Here is a 24,958-nt window from a genome sequence, read left to right as displayed (position 1 = left end):
AGTGGATAAGGTGTGGAGCCGTTCAGCCTAGGAGCTGTGGGGACAGGTGCTGATAATGACATGAGTGTGCTTGTGGATAGTGCCAGGAGGAATGGTGTAGGTGGTACGTTATGGGAGTCTGGGAGTGTGTGAAAAATGGCTCAGAGAGAGTGCCCCTGAGGGGGTTGAGAAGGTTTGAGTCAATAATCGAGTTGTGTTTTAGATGGGCTGGCTGGGCAGCAATCTTTACGCAAACAGGCAGCAAATCAGAGGGCAGTAATCTTATCTAAGTGGGCCACAGATGAGGTGGATAGGTGCAACAGGGGTCCGCAGCATATGTATTAGAGATGGGCTGCATACAGGTGGGCAGAAATCAAAACAACCTATGCAGCAGTTTTCGGAGGGTGGACACTAAGCATGTTAGAAAATGGTGAATTAGATGAGAATGCAACAAACATTTCAGGGGGGCAGCAATTTCTTAACATGGTTGCAATGGGTCATTACATTTCAGTGGTGGGCATCAGCGAATCAGTGGTGGGCAGTGGCTTATCAGGAGTGGTATCACAGATGATTCTAAACGTTTCTAGGGGGCAGCAGCTTAAGAATCAATGGCAGCGACTAACAGAATAAATCATGGAAATAGGCAATTTCGCTATCTGTGGCTATCATAGTAAATGCAGGCTGTGTCAATCAATGGCAGTGCTTACAAGGTACAACATAGGTAATGGAAAAAGTCAATTTCGCTATCTAATTTTATCGTAGTGCGTGAGGCTGTTTGATTGAATGGCAGTTCTATTGTAGTCTGGCGCGCTTCTGGGTTTACAGAGAGGGTGACACGTGATTTGGTAGGAATAGAGATCAGCTGATGGTGGGTCGTGCGCGGGCGACTTAAGGTCCGTCCGTAAACTGGCGATATGCGCTGTATGACTTACGGTTGGGTGGGTTGGCAGTTCCAGGGGAGTTGAGGTAGTTGGGTATAGGAGTGAGGCTTCTTGCCACTTCAGTCGGGCAGGGATTGATAGTTCTGCGATGTTGGTTTTGATAAGGAAAATGATAGGGCTGAAGCGGGGGTGTGAATGCGAGAATCCCCTTGCGGCTCCGATGCGGCCGTAGACAGGCCCGAGACAGGCAGCAGCCTTATTATGCAGGCCTTAGTAAGGAGGGCAGGCTCTTGCCATCTGGCGATGACGCTGGGGATAAGGAGGAGGAGCGGGGCCAAACATTGGTCAAGACCGCTCAGTGTTGCTAGGCAACGGATGTAATGACAACAGCGGCCATTGTCTTGGAGCGTAACTCGTGGGTCTCAAAAGCGGCAACGGCGGTGGCTTACCCAAAGGCACCAGAATCAGGTGCTGGATATTCTTAGGCTGCAGCGGATTGCTGTATATGCTGGGTGAGACCAGGGGTACGCTGTGCAGGATACAGTGCTGACAAGATCCGTCAGGAATCCGCTCCGGCGTGCCATGTGGGTTGCTGGAGTATGCAAGGGCTCCTGCCCTCCCACAATGAGGAATCAAATTGAAGTAGAAGGCCTGAGACAGACAGCAGCCTTATTATGTGACGGTGGCATAAACCTTGTCCGTGTGCATGTGCTCGGTTTTCTAACATTAGTCTTGCACGCTTCGTTACAATGACATCTCTGCAGGGTTCAAGCTGAATGATTGCTATGATTGTTCTTTGTTTTCTTCATATCGTTCTCCATCCCATTCAGAGCTATACTTTATTCACAGCGCTCAAATTGTACGCAATTCGTGGTATCAAACAGTACACCTTGTTTTCATTTGTGTGTTAATGATTGGCCGAGTTATGCTTATAATTAGGTTTTTGAACACTTATGAGTTAAGCGCGAACTGATATTAAAATAAAGAATGCCTACTTAAATGTATTGTTCTCCGTTCGCAGATACTTTCTACCGTACTGTTGTCCGTGTCACAGCTTCCAAGTGCCAACAGACGGATTCTGGAACCAACATTGCAGAATTACCATAAGCGGTATGTTTTCGCTCACCATCATCTGGGACGATCGATATGGCCCTATAAGTCCATTTGCATTTCCGGCAATAGTGAGCACCATGTCAGCATTCATGATGTAAGAAGCCACAAAAACAAGAACATTCACCTTTCCAAATGCAAAAAAGACTTGCATTCTCCCACACGAACCACCAAGGACCATCATTCAATTATTTTGCTAATACAAAAGAACGAAAACATTCTCAGCTCAAGTTACCCGCAAAATTAAAAAATCATTAGTTTCATGGAGCTTAAAATTTCTTGTGAACATTCTTTGAAAAATAAAAGCACTTGCAACATTGCAGACTATTGCTGATGTGTTATTGAAATATACACTTGGCAAATGCTATTTATGGCAAGACAGAGCAGGAACGCTCTGTGTGTATCTTCCTGTTTGCGCAGACGTGGGTGATGACATGGCACGTTGGACTCCGCTGGCCACGAACGCAATCAAATAGCTGGAGCAAATCGTTGGGAGAACTAATGCCCGCTTCGGGGCGGGTGTTTTGATTTAATGGTGCACCCTCACTTAAACTTCGGGCGATCGATCCACGCATAAGATTAGCACAAGATGGCAGCGCGCAACACGTTCATTTCGTATCTGTAAAAGTGAGGAACACGGAGGAAAAGTTATGATGGCCAACCGCCCCGTATTTTGCGGGACTTACCCGCATTTATGGGTTTTGTCCCACGAGTTGCAAGCACCCTCTGCGGGACCCCAAAAGTCCAGACTTTGCCTTGACCCCTGCCCGATCAAAGCCTTTTCTGCCCAGAACTCAAACTTCTGTGCGATAGTTGAAGCTCAGGGCAGAAGTGCAGCTCTGCTAGGGAGTACCGCATTTTAACATGTTGCTCTGTGTGAACAGAGCATTACAATGGCAGCAATTAGACATCAATAGGAGCCAGGGGTGGATATTAACAGGGACTTTTGTCCCTTAAGAAATGTGAATTTGGTGTGATTAGAAGTGCCAGTGCAGCAGGCTGTGTTTGAAATAAGACTAATTTTGAAAGTCAAATGAGAATGTTTTGTCTCACACTAGTGTGCCTTTTGCTGCTGTGACTTTTCATGCAGGACGGGGAAATAAAGCTAAAGTCATACTCATTCTGCTCAACATATTTCTATGACAAGTTATATAGTGTAAGGTTAGTTCATTGTGATATGTTGTATGTGTTTTGTCCCCCAAGGTATTTCTATAAACAAAGCCTTAATAAAATGTATACCACGTAAACCTTGAAATAAATGTGGTCAACTGCTTAAATTGCCCACATCCAATTTTCACTCCCTAACAAAATTGAGTGATCCTGGGCAAACCATGTAATCTCAAATTGTCTTATTTCACTCCCTAATGGGGAACAAGGGGCACAAATTACACCATATAGAACTGCGCGCACTGCAGGCCACTTCTGATGCGCTACCACGTCTAAAGTGTCCTGCGGAACCACTCTGTAAAGTTGCCCACCCTAGATAAGATGCATAGGAAATATTTTTCCCCATCGATCAACGTATGGTTATAACGACTTACCCAAACAATTGGTACAATAAAAATGCACACATTTGTCGAATCCATATACCACTATCACAATGTTTGAATGCATGGCTGTATTATGTTGCGGTGGTTGTGACCCAAGAGTTTAAGCCCTGACCACAACCACCGCAACATAATACAGCCATGCTTGCAAACATCTGCCCAGTTAACAGAACCCACAAACATGAAACCGCAACCTGCGGCCCTGCCCACTTCAGTTCACATAACTATTACAGTACTTCCAACCAAACCACAAACCTTTCAATACATGGCCTCTGCACCCAAGACTATTAACTGCCCACAACCAATACATCATAATACAGTAAACTACCCAGGAATCTGGCCAGTGGCCACAACCCAAACACAAACCAATCCACCTAAAGCCCTGTCCACTTCTGTACACGTAGCATTCCAATACTTCACCCAGTGGATCACCTCCAGCCATGCACCCAACACTAGTGTACATGGTCAACATCAGCACAACATAACAGTCACAAACCACACACGTAAACCAACAACCATAAACCTACTTGCAACGGGTGGACAGACTTTTGGGTGCATGGCTTACCACACACAACACAGCATAATACACCCTATACAAACATCTTCATATCATCTGCAATCCACTCACCTACCCTAATGAAGGCTGCCTGCAGTCACCTGAGGAGCTAACCACGATCTGCCGTAGTATTCACAGACACCACGCACACACCGTCTTCTTCCACCTAGACAAATACATCATATGAACCACTTTTTACTCCCCTACCCTTTCCTGCCCCTCTTCCCACCACCAGATGCCTTAAAGCATGTTTTAGAGCCCCTTTCGCTGCTGCACTATCCTCGGATACAACATGGCAGGCGTTTTGAAAATAAAGACACATCACGCATCACGCATCCCTTCAGCCAATCAGCAGGTGCGTCGTATGTCCGCGGACGTCACTCCGCCCTATGGGCCAATTGGAGTTCTGACCATGGAGCGAACAGGGAAATGGTACAGCGGAGCAGAGCCAGATCTCACACATTTTTTGGGAACTACATTTTGCCTGTTTAAAAAAAAAACTACTGGACAGATTATGACCAAATGTACAAAAGCACGCTTTCAGGACCAAGCCGCTGCTCCTGCTGCAAATTTGGTGAAAATCCGTCCAGCTGTTTGGGCTTTACGCATGCCCAACATCTTTCTTTGTGCAGTCTATGGAAAAAGAAAGAAAAGAAAAAAACATTTGGTGAGGATTCGTCCAGGAGAGCAAAGTTATAAGCCACCCAAAAAGTGGTCTTCCTATGGGTTTAACAATTTAACCATAACTACACGGCCGCTACCGTGTGCCATGAAGGTCAAATGGTCATCTTCTAATGGTCCACAAAAGTCTAATAATTCAGCGGGGTCAGTTACAAACACTGCTATTCTTCTGGCCTTTCACTGTAGAATTACATCAGGCCCTAATTTCCCAATTTATACCTGTTAGGGAGAACTCTCAATAATGTGCCAATTCCCTTCACCTTAGAGACCCCCAGCAAGCAACGCTGCTTGATTTTGAGGACTTGATTTTTTTACCTGGAGAGTGTGAGCCTTTTTTCCCACTCTATCATGTATTTTGAATGTGTTTTACTCTTGTGTTCTTCGATTATGGAGTTTTAGAGAACTCCATAGGCATCAACTTTTCATTTGTGTCACAGCACCCTCATTGCAGTGACACAGGGAAGCCTTTTAGGCTGTCCCAAGGTTTAAAAACCTTCTCTGGGATAAACTACTGTTTCCCAGAGAAAGTAAAGCGAAATTGACTTTACTAGTCTTTTCAAATTCCTACACCCAGCACACCATATCTTACAATAGAGTGCTGGAGGGGTTACCTAGTATCCCCCCATGTCTAGAAACTCATGTAGCAGTTAAATGCTACCCTTTCCTCTCGAAATGGCTGGTGGCAGTGGTTTTACAGCGAACTACCATGATTTTTTTCCTAACCGCGAACACCAGTAGCGTTAAATCGCGGGAGCCATGTTTTTCAAGATGGCGTCTGAGCACCCTGTGTTTAAACAGGACCCGGTCTTTTATCACCATTTCTTTTTGGAAAGGTCCTTCTAGAGTTTGTATCTGCGCACCAAACCTGGTTTGGTACCTTTGTTCCTACGCCTTTGGCGGGCTTCAGGACTGAAGACCGCCTCTGGAGCCAGAGTGTCTGGGGTGGGCAGAAAGTGAGGGAGGTGCCTGAAACTCCCTGTGCTTAGTCTCCTAGGAGACTCAAATGCACTCTGGCGGGATTGGCTGGCTGGCTGTCCGGCAAGGAAAGCCACCCTGCTGGGTGAGTGGCAGCTAGGCTGGAATGAATGGGAGGAAACTGGATAAAAGGCGAGTCTCTTGGCTTGGAAGGCAGAGTCGACCATTGCAACGAAAGAACCGAAGATGAGCTGGAAGAGGACGGCTGCTACAACTCCTGGACCGTTGGTTTTCCCACTGAAGCCCTGCTGCAAGTCTGAATCGCCAAGTTCATCTCGACAGAGAAGCCTTAAAATGACGACTTCTCACTTTGAGTTGGTGGGACCAATCAACTCGTAAGCCACCTGGATACCATTCTCAGAGCTGGTTGTATTTTCCTCAAGAGTGCTGCAGGACACCGAATAACCAGGGAGAGGGACACCAGTTTCTGCGTCTGACTACAGCTATCGGAACTGAAGATTTGCCATTTGCCAGCTTTTTGACCAGTCCCAGTGCAGGAGTCCCCCAACGTCCTCCCTCTTGTCCGCATGACTGAGGCTCAGCAAGTTCTGCAGGAACTGCCAGGAACAGACGTCTTCAGCTGCATCTTTTTCTTCATTGTAAGGTACTGTGAAAACCTGACTGAGAGAACTTAATTATCACTGCGAAAGTGCTTGAAACTTTGGCAACTTGCAGGCCTAGTCAGCTTGTGACGCGACATATGAACCTTTCTTTTACAAACTACTTCTGAGAACTTTGGCAAAGACTTTTCCATTTAACTACCAGAACTGCCTGTTCTATACAAACCCTTTTGCCCATTGACTTTGGCCTAACCTATTGCATTGAATTGACTCCTCTGGTGAATTCAAACTATTTGCGCTGTCTAAGAATAACTAAGCTTTTTATTAACCTATGCCTTTTTACTCCTACTTCAAATACTCTGAATGCTTTTTTGCTCCTCCTTCAAAGTAGTTTAAATGCCTCAGAAACTGATAGTGTGAAGTACTGAAGTATATTTGTGCAATCTAGATTGCCTCCTAGTGAATTACCAAGAAACCTTGAGTATAATAGTCGATTTGAATACTTGTGATTGTAGACCTCTGTGTAATATCATTACAGCTCACATTCCCCTCTTGAAATAAGCCTGGCTGCTCAACAACGCTACCAAAACTGTGTAGTACAGACTTATACCAAAGGTTGGTTTTGCTTACACCTTTAGTCCTAGTTGTGTGTAGTGGTCCTAAAGGGTACTGCATACAAACTTTGCCTAACACCTGTAGGTTTCCCCTTAACAACCAGCTATTAATCAGACTGTCTCCTTGATCCAATTTATTTGTAAACCATCAACGTAAGCTTGGAAGTAAGATCACTCCTTTTCTCATCACACATGACACTCCAACATTTCAAAAATTCACTCCCGCCAGACAATTTGCATTGGAGCTCCACCTAAATATGTTTAAAAAGCACAACTTAGAAGAAAATGGAGCACATTTAGCATCTGAACAGGAAACCAGGGGTACATCTGTTCCTAGTCCCGTCCAGTAGCCAGTCATATTGACTGATGTAATGCTCAGTACACAGGCCCTTCAGGAATCAAGAGTCCTACATTTCTTCAGTTTATAACTATTTGCAATACTCAAAAAATGAATTTAAACCAAGAAAACAGAACTTTGGTAATTTGGCTAGCATTCAAAAAGCAATCTGTCTGGAAAATGACCCTTCCCTTCTCTTGGCACTACATGCAGAAACTATTGGAACAATCGTTCAAGTAACATAAAAGATCATTTACAATTAGGAAAAGACTGTCAAAAGCTGTGTTCCCAAAACGTACAATACCAATGCAGTTTATTTACTGAATTTGCTAAGCTTGATCAGCTATCCTATATCCTGCCTTTTATATTTTGCTTTGCTCACACCTGTCCATCTTCCTCACCCTACAGACTTTCCGTAGCGGCTGCAAGGGTACTGAAATGATCTCAGAGAAACATAAGAGCTATGCATAAATAACAGTAACATAACATTAGTTAGTACCTGTGTGCTCTCGTCATGGAAGCCCTCCAGAAAGCTCTCAAGAAGCTCATCAGCATTGTCAATACGCTCAGCATACTCGCCCACGATCCAGATCATAGCAGCTCGGGCATCAGGCTCATCCAACGAATCCAGGTTCTCACACAGCGTAGCAATAATGCTCTCATACCTGTGACAATAGAGACAGGATGAGATCTAACAGAAGTAGGAAAAAAAGATCCTAGAAGTTTGATCATCTAGTCACGGATGGGAGAGGCGGGTAAGGGTGGTGGAAATAGGTGGTGCCTCAATATCCCTTTATGTGTATACAGTTAATATCCTTTGTTAAGACACCCAAACAGCAATGTGATGGGTACTCAAACTCGGGGGCAGTTAAAGCATTAGTTCAGGTTTTCATATTTAAAAGCACTTTTTAAACAAACATCAAGTTACCGAAAGATGCATTTCCCTGGTGTACACGAGTTTTTCAAAATCACGACCGGGGTTAGGACTTTGGAAATTAACCTAGGGTTAGCAAGGTTCTTCACAAACCCAGTTGAGCAAGACCCCCTGTTAGGAAAGATTTGTCTTTAGGCAACATTCCCCCTCCATATTCCATGGACCTCCCAACTTTGTGCTTTTGGTTTTTAACCGGTCCTGAATTTTTACAGGGAAGTGAAGTCTTCAGCTTCACTTCCCTGGACTTTTGCTCATTTTGCCGTGGGTAAACCAATCAGTCCTTCAAACGATCAGCACTGGAAAACTGTTTTCCTTTGGTCTTTTTACCTTTTTGGTAACTTTTCAACAGTGCACAGATCTTACAATGCAGTGCATTGGGGATAATTTTGTATCATACCCCAATATTTTAGACTAGGAATTTTTGGTTACTTTTATATGTGCCTAAGACAAGCTGGGGGCATGTTATGCTTGAGCTAAAACATGGCGCTGGTGCGCAGTGCATTCTGGGAGTACTCGGAGCCATGATGGATATTTACTTCATGCCGCAGTGAAAAGCTGCACTCATTTTGCTGAGAGCTAGATTCACGATGCTGAAGAAAACATGCTTTCCAAACCTGGTATGCAGTCAAGGACATTTCTGCTGGGAAAGCTAACTTTGTTATGTCTTGTTATGAGCTATGGGACTGTTTTTCGTGGTGCTTGTTTTTAGAGGAGGGAGGCACTTTGCTCCTTGAGGGTACTGTCGGTTGACCCAGCTGGCAACCAACTGCTGCTCATCAAAGCGCAAGTGCGTTGCCAGAAGGTTCGAGAAATCGCCACCCCTTTTGAAGGGTGCATATATGCGGAACCCCTGAGCAGTCAGGTGAGACTTCAGCCTGAGGGGGGCGCTTTCGTCCAGCATACCTGTGGGCTGTTGTGCTCTCGGCCTGGCTGTTATCGGGGTCTTCCAGCCGCTTCTGGCGAGATGAGGAATCCAGTTACGCTCACGGTGATGTGTTTTCTTTTGAATTCTTTGGTTCTTCTGTGATTCATCACTTTATTTCTTCTGTGATTTATTTCTATGTTATCACTGGTTGCTTCTAAGCTTTGAATAAATAGCCGTACAGTGCTCATTATTTTCTAAGAGTGTGTGGTTGCAAGTTATTGTGTCTTCCTGCGTTCAAAGTATTGGCTCCGCAATTGCATTGGTGATTTATGATTGTCCGTGCACTCTGGGAGAGCAATACAGGGCAGCGATGACCATTTTAACATTTTTGCATTATTTGTAGTGTGCACATTTGCATTTACCGCATATTCCTGCCAAGCATGGTTGTACCACAATTTTCGCTTGATCTTTGGCCATATGGTTGTTTGGCCATCTTCCAGCCTTCTCAGGTCAGGAAATCCCATATACGGTCATGCACTTGCCCGGGAAAGCTGCTGCCTTCATGGGCTAGTGAGGCCTTTGAGTGTGTGGGGCACTCAGGAAGTGGGTGGGACTGTCTGGTTCCACCCCACATCTGTGGTGGCAGAGAGTGTGGGTGTGTGGCATGAGTGAAACCCACAGGGGTAGCCGATTGGACCACTGCTGGCTGCTTGAATGGGGCAGATCATTCATTCCCATTGGTGGTCTTGGACATACTTCCAGCCAGGATTTAGGATAAGAAGCCATCTCCTGCAGCCATTTCTTCAGATCAGCATTGGAGCCTGTGTAGACGAGCAGCTGAATGAAGATCCATGGACGACTCCTGAAGCGGCCCAGCATCTTATCCTGTGTTTGGCCTGGTGAGGCCCTGCTGGACTAGCCGATCTGTGAAGGCCCCGAGCGCTTCAACCCTTGGCCTGGTGGGAGGAACCAGTCAACACATTCTCTAGGATCCAGGCATCCTGAGACTTCGGAAGTGTCCATGGACCACCCGGTGGACTGACCAGCTCCCCGGTGGGCTACCTTAGTAGAATCGTCACTGTTCCTCGCTCATGGCCGGATCTTCTGTGGGCACCAGCTTGTGGGATAAGTCACCTTCCTGTCGAATTTCAGCATCCCAGTATCCAAGGATCCTGCTCTGGAATGTCTTCAACCGTGACTGGAGAGACGCCTGCTGTAGCCTGTGTGTGGAAGCCGCTGCTGGAACCCACCTTCTCCAGTCTCGTTAAGTGCCCTGATGAAGTCTGCATCTGTGCCTTCTGCATTTATTCTTCACAAAGGGTTGCACTCTGCTTTGGAACCAACTGGCAGAATCTTTCCACCCGCAGCTCCTGGGCACCTCTCACTGGAACCAAAGACAGGAAATCCTACCTCCAGTGACCCCCCAGTCGACCCACCTTGTCAGGGGTGTGAGTAATTGCAATGCATTCACCTTCCGCTGTTCTCATTAGAACAAACCTTGAAATAAACTTTGGTTATTCCAAGCCATTGTTTTTTGATCATCAGATCTAAAAGCTTGTATCTGAAAGATAGAAATATAATTTTACTGACCTGTAACATAGTTGAAATAGCGCCTGGAACATTTTCATCACCACAAGAACCTCTCCATCAGTCCACTGTCCTAAAAAAAAGCTGAGACTTTTGAGCACAAGGCCCATACATCATAGGAATTGGAAAAATAGAGTTAGGGTATCCTCCTTGTAAATTGATTAATTCTACTGCATCATTACCTACCTCTTTTTAGTTGTGTTAGTTATTGTATGCATTCCTTTAAACCTGAAGGTCACTGTATATATGGTTGATAATTAAGAATTGAGTGATATTACTACCTACTGGTTTCATTTCTTAGTCTGTGTTTTTGGGCCTATTATATAGTATTTTTGTACTTGTCTGACTAAATTAAATTGTTTGCTTCACTGTGTGGACTCATTGAGGACCATAGACCTCACTTGTTTTCTCCTGAGACTAAGCCTTGACCACTCTCCATGCTTACCTTGATTGGTCTGGTTAACCTCTCAGGATTCACTGTTCACTATAACTAGGGTGGCCTCCTAAAATCTGTCCACCAGGCCAGATTCTATAAATCCATCTCAACAACCCTCTCATTAGTAGCAATGACCAAGCAGCACGTCATCAACTTGTCTACAATCAGCTGCACAGCTGCACAGAATAATTGGTTTTGTTGCTAATCTACTGCAATGGCTGCACAACTCCTCTTCCTAAATTCAGGTGAGTGCTCAAACTCAGTCTTCAAATAGGAAGAATCTGCACCACTCATTCAGCCAGTAGTGGTCCCACCAGGGTTTGAGTTTCACTCATGCATGCATATTAGACTATCGGACACCACAGATTGTGGACTGGGACCAGACAGTCCACCCACTTTTTGTGTCCATGCACTAGTCTGCGAAAGCAGAAGCTTTTCTGGGCAAATGTATGACCATATTAGGGATTTCCTAAACTGAGAAGGCAGGAAGAAGGGCAATTTTAGGGCACTAGCCATGTTTAGTAGCCAACCTCGGTAAATGCAAATGTGCACACTAAAAACAATGTAAAAAGGGGGAGCGGGTGTGGCTATGCACACAATCGAACAAGATGACCAAGTTATTTACCAATAGGTAACGTTCTTTCGACTGGATGTTCCTCCAACGTATTCCACATCTTTGACATGTAATGTCCACAGCTGTGCACTTTGGAAACTTTTTCAGCAGAGGGCGTCCTGCATCGATGACGTGGGGTCGATATCCATCGAGGGCGACGTCACCGAATTTATAAATACGATGCACAGCGCCCATAGCCTCAGTTTAAGTTTCTTCCCTCAAAACGTGTGGCACTAGTCTCATGCTTGCTTTGCAGCTTACATTTCCGCAAGGCTATGTGCAGCCATCGCATAGAAAATTCTCCAGAGGGGCAGGCTAGGAGGGCAATGAGGAATACCTTGGAGGAACGTCGTTGAAAGAACGTTACCAGTTGGTACGTAACTTGTTCTACGAAAGGATTGTGTCCTCCAACGTATTGCACATCTTTGACAGACTCCCAAAGCAGTAGCAGTAAATAGAGGAGGGAAAAGACTTCAGAGTACCCAATCAGATTGCAGAATAAAGAACCTCCTTAACAAAGGCCATAGCCTGACCATGGATGGTATCCAGGGAAGCATGCTTAACAAAGGTGTGAAGCAAAGCCCATGTAGCAGCATCACAAATACTCCTAATAGGAACATCATGCTGGAGGGCGGAAGTAGCCACGCCCCGAGTGGAATGAGCTTGCAACCTTTCAGGAGGGTCCTTACCCGCCATCGGTAACACTCCGTAGTGGTGAGGATAATCCACCTGGACAAGGTCCATTTGGTAACATTCTGGCCCAATCGATATCCAGCATATCCTACAAAGAGTTGATCGTCCACTCTGACCCTGGATATCCTAGAAATGTAAAAGCTCAATGCTCTCCTAGGATCCAACCGATGGAGACGCTCCTCTTCCTTACCAGGATGAGGAGGAGGGAAAGATGGGAGAACCACTTTGAATTAAATGAAATTTTGAAACTACCTTGGTTAGAAAGGACAGACGTACCCCAAGTATAACCCTGTCCTTGTGGAACACAGTTAAAGTTGGCTTAGAGGAAAGTGCCTGCAATTCACTCACTCTGCGAGCGGAAGTAACCGCAACCAAGAATACTGTCTTGAAGGACAATAATCTCAAAGGACAAGAGTGCAAAGGTTCAAACGGACCACTGATGAGAAATTTCAAAACCAAATTTAAATCCCAAACCGGCACCTGGAAAGGAGACGGTGGGAACACAGTTAGTCTTTTAAGAAATTGAGAAATCAAAGGAATCTTAAAGAAAGAACATTCTTCAGACAAGCGCTTAAATATAGCCAGCGTCGTCAGGTAACCCTTAATGGTACCAATTTGAAGGCCCCTGTGGGACAAAGAAGGCAAAAAAGACAAAACCATAGGAATGGAGCACTGAAAAGGATCCACATTGTGACCTCTGCACCAGTCGCAGAACTTACACTAACGGTACAGGGATTTTGTTGTAGGCCGCCAGGCTGAAAGCAACACCTCCAAGTCATCAGGCAGGTCCCAATCCTTATACTTCAACCTTTCAGATACGAAGCGTGAAGGTTGATAGTCTTGACCCCTTGATGGAGAACCTGCTTTGCCCTGCACTGCCCTGCCCGCCTCCCTCCATCCTGAGCCAACACCCTCCACTCGTGAGAGATCGTGCTGTGCCTGCTCAGAGCGTCCGCCGACGCATTTTCATCTCCGGCCAGATGAACTGCCGAGATCGACATTTCCTGCTGGATGGCGCAGAAGCAGAGCTGTATTGCCTCTCTGCACAACGGAAGTGACCCTACCCCCCCTTTTTTGTTGAGATAATGCATGGCCACTGTGTTGTCCGTCATGATTAGGGCACTCTTCCCCCGTACAGAGGGCAGAAAAGCTTTCAGGGCTAGCCTGATCGCCCTCAACTCTAACAGATTGATGTGGAGTCTAGACTCCGACGGAGACCAACGACTGCTGGCGGTCAAGTCATTGGCATGAGCGCCCCATCCTGTGAGGGAAGCGTCCGTCACTACAGTCACCTCTGGCCACGGTTGCCAAAACGGTTCCCCTTTCATCAGGTTCCCTTCGTTGGCCAACCACAGAAGATCCTGGGAGACGGAGGGTGGAATCTGAACGGGATCCGTCATCTTGCCGGAGAACTGCGGCCACTGTGTCTTCAGAACTTATTGCAGGGATCTCATCCGAAGCCTGGCCTTTGGCACCAGAAAAATGCAGGATACCATGAGGCTGAGCAACCTTAAGAATTCGAAAGCCAGGAGACTCTGGGCGTGTTGAAACTTGTCCACCATCTGCACAATGTGATGAGCCCTCACCTTGGGATGCAAGAGCACTTCAAAGGACGTGTCTAACACAGCCCCAATGTACTGGAGCTGTTGGGAAGGTGTCAAATGCGATTTCTTGAAATTCAGGGAGAAGCCCAGCCTGTCGAGGTGATCCAACGCTTGCTTGGGAGTGTGGCTTTGGTGGTGAGAGGCGGGAGCGGGGCCGTTGCTGGAGTCGGACTGGGTGCCCGAATCTGCAAGGGAGTCAGCGGACTGGAGGCGGTTGGCCCCGTGCTTGGCTGAGAAGTTAGAGGCCTGCCCAGTGAAGACCCACACAGCAGTGGACGCACCCCCTCCCCCCCTCCTCCGTGCCTGGGAGTACCTGCTCCAGCGGAGTCGTAAGCGGCAGAGTCTGGCCCTGTGGCTTCCCTTCCCGGTGGGCGCAGCGATGCACTTTGGGCGTGTGTGGCCTGGCTCATGGAACCCGCAGCGCAAGGTGAGGAGGTGGGGGCGACCGCCAGGACAGCAGGTGCTCTACCTGTGGATTATGGAGCGGCGCCCTATAGGGCCTCCTTAAATGGCCTCTATGTATGAGCCAGGACTGCTGTGCCTTCTCCGACAATGCTGCACACAGTGACTCCTAGCCCGCATGTGTAATACAGCCCGAATGATGTGGACAGGGCCCAGTATGCAGACTGCACTTTGCCCGGCGCCCATGTGAACCGCACCTTCCCTGATGTCCAGGTGATCTGTGCCTTCTCCTACAATGCTGCACACTGTGACTCTCAGCCCTCATATGTAAACAGCCCATCCCGAATGAAGTGAACAGGGCCCAGAATGTAGTCTGCACCTTCCCTGATGTCCATGTGAGCCTATAAACCTGCAGGAAGTACTACGCCAGCGTTAGTTTGTAAAATACTATCAATTAGTGGGAAAATGTTATCAATCTGGCTGCTTTGGGTTGATGGCAACCGGCATCGAGTGCCTGGGTGTCTGTTGAAGATTACAGGTAATTGAGTATACTGCACCCACAGTGTGGGTGCCCCTCCACAGTCCTCCCAGGGTCTTCTCCTGTGCTGCCTGAAAAAACAAAGAAACTCAGCCTCCCTGAAGATTGATGAAGTCATGAAAACGTGCGTTAGGAGGAGAAGCTAAAGACTGGTAACAGAGCGCCTGCCTTCACATCTTTAAACATTGTTCCAGGAGTCCCGGACTCACAAGGCAGTGCAGCAGGGCCATCATGCCATACATTGGAGAGCCACAACCATGGCGTTCCCCCCCTCCCCCCATCAAGGGGAAGATTTGTGCTATGGAGGGAGTTGTTTCCAGTCACCTACCAGCAAAATCAGGTGCGAAAAATACAAGTACCAGAATCCTCAGAGCTAATTAACTTGTCACACCTGAAACAGAAATGCAGACCCGCCTGAAAAAACAAAGAAACTCAGCCTCCCTGAAGAGTGATGAAGTCATGAAAAACTGCGTTAGGAGGAGAAGCTAAAGACGGTAACAGAGCGCCTGCCTTCACATCTTTAAACATCTTCTCCTGTGCTTAGCTTGAGTGCTGTGTCGGAATAGCTGTCTGAAAGGATCTAATGGCTGCCTGAAGACGGGAGGGGGGAGGAGGGAGTGAATAGTCCCTCAGGCACGCTGCGGTGGCACAGGTCCACTGGAGCTTCAGGAAGAGTCGAGCAGTGCTTTAAAGGAGAGGTAGAGCACTCCTGTAAACCTAAGCCTAGACCCGGGACCCGCTGTCGCCATGTCAAAAACACAGAAACAGGGAGACATTGCTGTGATGCTGCAACCCGCCAACAAAAACAAGCGCACTGAGGTGGTCACCGCTTAGATTCATGGAACAGACCCCCTCCTGGCCGCAAATGACCTCCAAAAAACTGACCTTCAGGAGCTGATGGCTGGAATACGGAAAGAGGAAAAAAAAGAGCACTGAGGAACTCTCGCATAAGCTTCTCGACCTAGACAAAAGAGTGACTGAAGACGAACAACAGGTGTCTGAGGTGGGGACACCCTGTGTGAGCAATCCTATGAGGTGGGTGAACAATTGAACAGGCCGGATACGCGATGCGTGGCTCTGGAAAACCAGCAGAAGGATGGGGAGAATCATTACCACAGGAATAACATTCGGTTCGGGGGGAGTTAGCGAGGGGATTGGAGAGAACGAGCTGTTAGGTTTCGTGGCAGACCTCTTTCGGACATTGCTGAAGCTGTCGGAGGACTCAGCGATTGAATTAGACAGAACTCCTTGCACCAGATCCAGGAACTGATGAACTGCAGACAGACCGCCGGATGTCCTCACAAGGGTCCACTTCCTTCAGATGAAAGACAACATAATGGCAGCTGCTCTACCACTGGCAAGCATTCCCTTCTGAAATATGGCGATCTCAGGGTTTCAGGATCTGGCCTCTACAACCTTTTCAGAACGGAGGGTGCTCCGCCCGGTGGCTGATTGGCTGCGAGATAAGGGCATCCCCTATAAATGGGGGTTTCAAACTGCACTCCACTTCTCATCAGGATAAGAGATGGATCATCGGATCAATGAAAGAGGCCGAAGGGTTTATGTTAATGTTAAAGGACATTTGTACCGCGCACTATCACCACCAGAGTGGTCCCCTGGCGCTCTGGCGGCTCTGAAAGAGGAGGGGAGGTTGAGTTACTGGGAGGAAACAGGAAAAGTGCAAGAGAGCAGTGATGGGCTGTTGGCGGCCTCAGCCCGGTGGGTCCGTTGGCTGGGCCTGGTGTGTTTGCAGCCGGTAGTTGTCGTGTACTGTTCTGCGAGTATATATGGGTTTTTGTTTTGTTGTTGCAATGTAGTGAAGTTTGTGTGGTTTGTTGTGGCTTAGGTTGTGTTTTTTTGTTTGGAGTTTGAGAGGTGTATGCAGAAGGGGAAATTTTGTTAGTGGGGTTGGTTAGTTTGCATCTCTGTCCTGAATTGTGGCGCTCGGCTTGCGTAGTCTCCCCTGATGCGCCTCTGTCCTGATCTGGGTTCGTCTGGCATACAAGGTTCCTTACTCCTCTGGCCCCCACCTCTATCATGCTCTCTCATAGCCCCCCTGTCCTCCCTTCATACTCCTGTGGCCAGTGCACCTGCCATTGTCAACATCTCAGGTAGCGTGGTGATTGCCAATATCTCAACAATTCCACAACACTGTGGTACCTGGCGGTAACTACGGGGCGGGCGAATGTTGGTGGGGTTGGCTGGGGTAGTTGACTCAGTCTCTGTGCGTGTCGCCTGTGTTCCAGTCTATCCGGTGTCACCCCGTCCAGGTGCCGTGGGAGCTTCCCTGTCGGTTCGGGGTTGTCCGTGTCCTTTCCAGTTTAGTCATCCTTTTTCCTGTTTTCAGTTTTTAGTCTGTGGTGTTGAAGAGCCAGTTTTTTAGTGATTTCCTGAATTTTAGGTGATCTTCGGTGTCTTATTTCTTTTGGGATGTTGTTCCAGGTGTTTGCGGCTAAGTGGTAGAATGAGGTGCCTCAAGTTTTTTCTTAAGGTATGGTTTGAGTTCCAGGCGGATTTTGTTGCTTGATCGGAGGGTTCTCGTTGGTTTGTAGACTTATTTTCTTTTGTAGGAATTCTGCTACTTGTCCGCTGATTGCCCTGTGCGTAATGCACATTGTTTTGAAGGTGATGCAATGTTTTACTGGGAGCCCTTGTAGTGTTTTTAGGGCTGGAGTGATGTGGTCTCTTCTGGATAGTTTGAGGAGTAGTCTTGCTGCTGCATTTTGGATCCGTTGCAGTTTCTTCAGGAGGTATTCTGGTATTCCGAGGTAGAGGCTGTTTGCATAGTCGATTTTTGACATGATTAGGGAGACGATAGTGGGTGTCTTGTGCATGAAGGAGAGGAAAGGTAGAATTCTTTTTGCCGTGTGGAGGAGGGAAAAGCCTTTGACTGTTGCATTTATTTGTGGTTCTAGGGTTAGGGCCCCATCTAGTCCATTAGGACTCCCAGATTTTTTACTACCTTCGATGGTGTTGGTGCGTTTCCCTGTTGATGAATCCTGGGGAGACCAAGGAAGTTCGCCCGTGGGGTGGGAGGAGCTCAGGGTGAGGGGCGGTGTCTTCACGGAAATGGCTGAAAATGGGGAGGAGCAAGAGGATGAAGGGACCGGTAAGGAACACTAGAGTGGCCTAATGGGCCCATAAGGATGGCATACAGTTGGACTGTGGGGAGGGAAAGGTTTATACCTGGAGCAGGGCTTGGCGTCTGGACGCAGGTGGGAATCAAGAGTTATTAATGGAGTGGGTAGATGAGGTGTCGGGGGGGAGGGGGGAGGATGAGTGGGGGGCCACTAATCAGTAACACCTGAACACTGTCTTGAGCAGTCATTGCTGCTGACTGGCTGAGGATGATGAGGGGGCCTATGGTGATCGTGTTGAGTTGAATCAGGTGTGGAGGCTTAGGTTGTAGTTCAGGGGCGGTGGTGGGGGGATGGGGCCCTGGAATGGTGGTATTTTTTGTTTTCCTGCGCTCCAAGTCGGGTTCCCGACAAAGATTCCAGATGTCTGGAAGACGCTCACATTTGAGCATGTTTAGGGGGTTTGGGGAAGGGGGTGGAGGGCTCGGTTCTTAAATGTTGGTTGTGGGTCGGACAGTTACTTTATACAACTAATTTACAGGCAGGGCAGGGAGTGGAGATGAAGGGGGTGATCCGATTTGGCAGTGTGATGTTGGCTGAGGCAGGGGTTGATGCAGGGGGGTGGGGAGGGGGGCCTTGTGGTGATAGGAACGTGGAATGTAGAGGGCTTGAATTCCCCAGTGTAACGGAAATCAGTAGTGGGTAAATTAAGGGACATGTCCCTTTCCGTAGTGTTTCTGCAGGAGACGCACCTGCTGGCGCAGAATGAGAAGTGAATGAAAAGCAGTGCTTTCCCCTGCCAGTTTTTCACTTATGGAGGGGGAAAAAACAGGCGCTGGCCATTTTGGTGGACGAGCAGGTCCAGATTTCAAAAATCAAGGTCCTTTGGGATCCACGGGGGCGCTACGTATGCATCCAGACGCCTATTATGGGATCAAATGTTCACAATGGTGTCCCTGTATGTTCCAAATGTTGGCCAGGAGGGATTTTTGGAAAACCAACTTCAACTGCTCCCTTTTGCTGAGAGGCAGACCTTGCTAGGTGGGGACTTTAACTTGGCACCCAACCCTGTAGCTGGCAAGTCTCTCCCCCCTACCAAGCTGGATAAAAAAAAAAAATCCAGGGCTTTTTGCCTTTTCCTCCGTTAATTGGGGTTGACGCATGGAGGCTGGCACATTGGGAAGACAGAGACTTCTCTTTTTATTTGCATGTTCATGGGGGATTCTCTAGGTTGGACCTCATCATTATTACTAGCGCGCTATACCCGTGCATTCGAGGGGTGGAGATGGGTACATGCACTTTGTCTGATCATGTCCCTGTGTCGGTGGCCATGCCAATATTGGACAGGCCTAAGAGGCCCAGGCGCCAATGGAGACTATATGACCCGGAGATCCTGTTTTGGCTAGCGAGTTGGGGGGGGGGGATGAAGAGGGGGGGGGGTTAGAGGTCATCTCCAATTACTTTAGGGAAAATAAGAACTCTGGTCCATCACAGGATATGGTGTGGAGCGCGGTATAGGACGATTTTACAGACACAAAATGGTTGCAATGACCAAAAGTTCTAAAAATGCTACCACCAAAGGTTTGAACACCAAAAGTTCGAACCTTTGCTGGTAGCATTGTAAGTAAAAAAAAAAACGGGGCTGCGGTGGTGTTCCACGCATACTATACTTTATGGTATAGTGAGGGGGGCTGCGGGCTGCTCCCGTAAAAAAAAAAAAAAAAAAAGACCCTGTGGCGCTGGTTCCGATCACGGAAGTGAAAGGGAACTGGCGCTGCAGGAACCCAGTGTGAAGATGAAGGCAAGTGGGGTTTGTTTATGTTGTGGGTGGGGGTGTGCCGAGGGTGGGGGTGGGGGGGTGTTATGGGTGTATTGTGTGTTTTGGTGTGAGTATGTATGTGTGTTCGCATGAGAAAGGTGCAGACTTTTGGTAGTTCGCACCTTTCGCATGGGAACGTTCCGGCCACGGTAAATTCAGCCACGGTTGCATCCTGCAAATCGTGGGGTGCTATCAAGGCTGTAGTTAGGAGGGAGCTGATTAGCAAACAGGCAGCCTACACTACAGCGAGGCAGCTGACTCGTGTGGGATTAGAAAGGGAGGCTGCCAGGGCTGAGCAGGTACACAAGAGGTTGGGGTCTCGCAGGGCACTACGAGAACTACGGGTGGCACGGAAGCAATTGGAGGCTCACCTGGCCGACAGGACTGCTCAGGCAATATTAAAAACCAAGCAATTCTATGCCAGTGGGAACGGAGCAAATCGTCTTCTGGTGGACAAGCTGCGCAAGCTCCAAAACCGTAACTCTGTTAGCCTTGCAAGATGAGCAAGGGGTGGTGCAGCGGAGTGAGGCCGATAAAGTGGGGATCTTTGAGTCTCACTTTAAGTCAGTATTCAGAGGCAAGCTCCACCGGGCTGAAGCCCAGGCACAATATACGGGTGATGCACACCTGCCCAGTCTTTCTTGCAAGGATCAGGAGTTCCTTGAGGCGCCAATCTCGCATGGGGAAGTAGAATGGGCAATTAAGACCCTGAAGAATAAGGCTTTGGGTACCGATGGATTCACAGCTCCCTTTTACAAGAAGTTTCATGACCTCCTGGTTCCCCCACTTAGTGGAGCTTTTTAACTCCTTCATGATCTCTGGACGAGTTGGTCAGTCTATGGGAGTTACTACGACTGTCCTGATCCCCAAGTCAGGAAAGGACCCGCTGCTCTGTGACACGTACTGCCTCATTACACTTACTAATGTAGACTCAAAGAACTTCTCGAAAATCCTGGCCTGTCGCATGATGGTCATTCCTGAACTCGGAAACACTGATCAAACAGGTTTAATTGTGGGTCACAGCGCACCGGATAACGTGCGGCAAGTGCTGGAAGTGAGCAGATGATTGGGCAGAGATCTGAGCTTTATCGCACTGGATGTTCACAAGGCCTTTGACAGGGTGGACAGGGGATACCTCAGGGGGGTCTTGGAGTGGTTCGGGTTTGGGCCAGGGCTTACTAGTTGGGACATGGCAATCTATCACCACCAGTCCACACATTTTAGGGCTAATGGTGCACTGTAGTCTAGGCTGTCAATTACCAGGGGTATGAGGCGAGGCTGCCAGCTTTCCCCATTGATTTTCGCATTTGTATGGTGCCATTTGGGCGATATAGGGCGTCCGCGCTGGGGAGATGGATTAGAAGGTGACCCTTTATGCAGACAATGTCCTGCTCACCCTGGGCAATCCCTGCACCTCGGCGCCGGCGGTGCCGCAGGAGCTGGATGTCTTCGAGCAGGTTTCTGGATTCCAGGTAAATTATGGTAAATCACATGGGCTGGTTGAGTCCCTGGGGCCCCAAGAGAGGAGTGCAATCGGGGCACTTGCCCCGATACATTGGAACCGGGAGTCTAGCCCCTACTTGGAGGTGCACATCGCTAGTAAGTGGTCAGAGGTCTTTTGTGCCAATTTTTCGCCGCTGCTTTAGGAACTGGCTGAGGACTTGGGTAGGTGGGGTGACCAGGAGATATCTTGGTTTAGTTGCATAGCAGCGGTCAAGATGAATCTAATCCTGCGCCTGCTCCACCTGTGCTCGGCACTGCCGGTGAGGATCCCAGACTCGGATCTCTGCCCACTCCAGGGGAAGATCTTAAAATTATCTGAGGGAACAAGCGCCCTAGGATATCCAGAGTGTGCTGTTGAGAACAGTGAGAGTGGGAGGCCTTGGGGTTCCCGATGTCTTCCGCTATAACCTAGCTGCGCAGCTTTCCCATGCCTTTGCCTGGAGTGAGCCCAGTCTGTTACCTAAGTGGAAATTAATTGAACAGGCCCAATCGGCGGTGGACTTGGCCCAGTTACATTACATGGATAGGAGACATCTGGGGCAGGAGTGTGATTCTCCCTGCTTGGGACAACCAAATGCCCACATTACTACATGGGGAGAGCTCTTCGCAGGTGGGGAGTGTCAATGGGATGGGGGCCCCTTGCACCCTTATGGGAAAACCAGTGTTTTTAGCCTGGCCATGAGCGAGCGGGCTTCGGGAAGTGGATGGCATGGGGCCTGGTAAACTTACAACAGCTCTACAAAGATAATTGTCCAATGTCGCTCGATGAATGTAAACGCATCTTTGACCTTCCGGAAACTGAACAGTTCCGCTATGCACAACTGCGGCATTGGGCTTCTCAAACACTCATGGAGAAGGGGGTTACCAGGCCACTATCTGCCCTTGAACTAGTCGTTGCAAGAGGGGTTCCCATGTGGTCGGATCTTTAAGTTATATAAATTGTTGTTCAAAGGCGTCCCTGTTATGAAACTGCTCTCCTGAACATCAGTGAAGACCTGCTCTCCAACCTCAATTCCAACACCCCGTATCCTCATCTTACTGTATCTCTCTTCTGCCTTTGATACGGTCAACCATGCCATCCTGCTCAACCGTCTCTGTGATAACTTGGGTATTCCCGATCAGGCCCTGGCTTGGTCGACGTCCTTCCTCTCAGATCGACCCTCCCAGGTCCAACTTGGGTCCTTCCTCTCCTATCTCCATCTCTACCTGTGGTGTGCCCCAAGGGTCTAACCTCTCTCCCTGGCTGTTCAACCAATACCTGGCATTTCTTGCCCACAGCATTGCCGCTCTCTGCCCCAACTTTCAGTGCTATGCAGATGACAACTCCCCTTCAGGCTCCCTTCTACCACCTCTTCTTCTCTCATCTTTGACTGTCCGCCATCCAGGAGTGGTGTGCTGCCAATGATCTCTGCCTTAATGCCAGTAAAACCTAGATTCTCCTCTTCGGCAAAACTGCTCCCTCCTTTCATGTTACTCTCTGGCTGGCCTCTCTTGGCCCTCTTTCTGCTCCCACATGTGAGGCTAAATACCTCGGGGTCATCTTCGACTCCACACTTTCCTTCTCTCTTCACATCTGACGTCTCTAAAAGTCAACTACTATCTGCACCTCCTCAGAGGTATTCTCTTTTTCCTCTCCTTCCAGCAGAAGCTCACTGTCTCCAGAGCTCTGGTTCTCTCTAGGCTGGACTACTGCAACAGCCTCTTTCCAAATCTGCTAGCCTCTACTCTCCGCCCTGTGCAACTCATCCAAAACATGACTGCAAGACTTGGCTTGAACTCGAGGACAGGGATCGTATCTCACCAGGACTGAAATCTCTGCACTGGCTCCCAGTTGGAGCGAGGATTAAGTTCAAAACCCTCTGCATTGTACACAAGGCCTTCTGGGGGTTGGGGCTTCAATACCTTCAACTCGCTCTCCCTAAATATCTTCCCTCTCGAGCTCTTCGCTCATCCGCCTCCAACTCCCTCAGGTTCAGTCGCTTTTCCAAACAAAGAGTTGGTGGTAGATCTCTTTCTTCTGCTGAGGCCTCCCCCTGGAACAGCTTTGCAGCCTCTCTGAAACTTGAGGAGAACCATCTCTAGTTCCCGAAGCACCTCAAAACCTTCCTCTTTGCTTCAGCTTGCTCTCCTCCTCGCCCCTTCTGATCTCCTGGCTGAATCTGAAACTGCACTGGTTACCAGGCTACCCTCTGATCTCGGGCCCAGGTCCCTCCCCTCCAGTTGCACACCTGCACTCGGGGACAGTTCTGCATCCCTACAGCCCCTATTAGCACTTGACACCTGAGGTCTGCACTTACCCTTGCACTTGCCAACAGCTGGCCGCACTTTTATTTATTGCCCTTATTTATCTTACTGTTATCCTATGTACTGCACTGTCCCCTCCCATTTCCCCCTGCACTTCTCCCCTCCCAAACCCTCCCCTGCACTTGCGCAATTGCAATGTCACCTGGCCCAGTAGGATCACTGTCTCTGTCCTCCCTGTTACCCTCCCTTGCCTCGTGGCGCCTTGGGACACTTGTGTATAGGCGCTTTATAAATGCCATATTATATATGACTAAATGGGGAATAGACTTCGGTGGGCCTATTGAGGATATGGGGTAGGATGCTTAAATCTTCCAGATGTGTCACGGATAGGGAGTGTTCCTACAAATTATGCTACAGATCTCACTCCAGAAAGGTTGCACCACATTGTCAGAGATTATTCTGCTAATTGTTAGCAGGGTTGTGATGCTGTGGGCTCTCTTATTCACATGGTGTGGCTGTGTCCCCAAGGTGGACCTCTTCTGGAAGGAGGTGCTCTCTAGAATAAAGGACATTACAGGATTGTCACTTCCCATGGACCCACGGGTGGTCAATTCTGGTTGATACGGGTGCTGAAATATTCCCCCCTACTGGCCCAATGGCCATCCTGATTGGGCATTTTCTCTTGGCAGCAAAATTGACCAATGCTGATCCTGGAAGTCTGCTGAAGGCCTGGTGGCCCAAATGTAGTGGGTTAAGATGTGGGACATCTTGGTTGCTTAGAAAATGACGGCATTGTGTGAAGTGTAGTACGCCAAATATGTCTCGGTCTGGGCCCCAATTCAATGACTTTAGTGAGAATTACAATGCAATTGTTGCCAAACCCCCCTTTGTACAGTACTTTTCTTCCTTATGAGGCTGTTCATTCTCTGGAAGGGCATGCTGGCGGACACTAAGTTGGGGGGGGGGGGGGGAGGGTGGGTTGGCCTGGGGTTCTGCCTTACATAGAGGGCATCACTTGCTTTGGATGGTTCCCGTCGCCTGCATTCTCTGTACTGTACCTGTAATTTTAGTTTCTGTACCCACAACATGTTAAATAAAATACAAGTTTTTGGAAATAAAAACACTGTACAAATGTAATGCTTTTGCATGGTGACACACAGCACCTTTGTGCAGTGCCACTGAGAAGTCCCTTGGACTTCTTAATGTTCAACTACATTTTCTTGGGTGAACTACTGTTCCCAAGAACAGTAAAATGACCCCGGTCTTACTTACCTTTACTTTATGGGTCCAGCACACACCACCTTATGTGGAGTGCTGGGGGTTTACAGAGTAATTCCATTAATCCAATCCTCATGTAACATTGCGTTACACTAACTCACATTAATGGCTTTGGCAGTGGTTTC

The 24,958-nt window shown here is 48.2% G+C and overlaps 1 protein-coding gene across 15 annotated transcripts in view; it reads right to left on the bottom strand.

Annotated features, from left to right (window-relative positions):
• AP2B1 (adaptor related protein complex 2 subunit beta 1) overlaps positions 1–24,958 on the bottom strand; it is a 1,113,451-nt gene that overhangs the window by 685,184 nt on the left and 403,309 nt on the right. For all 15 annotated transcript variants that reach the window (XM_069614911.1, XM_069614900.1, XM_069614904.1 and 12 more), the window contains one exon: positions 7,740–7,905. In XM_069614911.1, the coding sequence (XP_069471012.1) occupies positions 7,740–7,905 (166 nt within the window). The remainder of the gene's footprint in view (positions 1–7,739; positions 7,906–24,958) is intronic.

Source organism: Ambystoma mexicanum, chromosome 9 (assembly GCF_040938575.1).
Source record: "Ambystoma mexicanum isolate Mex_15411 chromosome 9, UKY_AmexF1_1, whole genome shotgun sequence".
Taxonomy (NCBI): Eukaryota; Metazoa; Chordata; class Amphibia; order Caudata; family Ambystomatidae; genus Ambystoma; species Ambystoma mexicanum.
The sequence above is the reverse complement of the archived record's forward strand: the minus strand, read 5'-3'. Positions and strand labels throughout refer to the sequence as shown.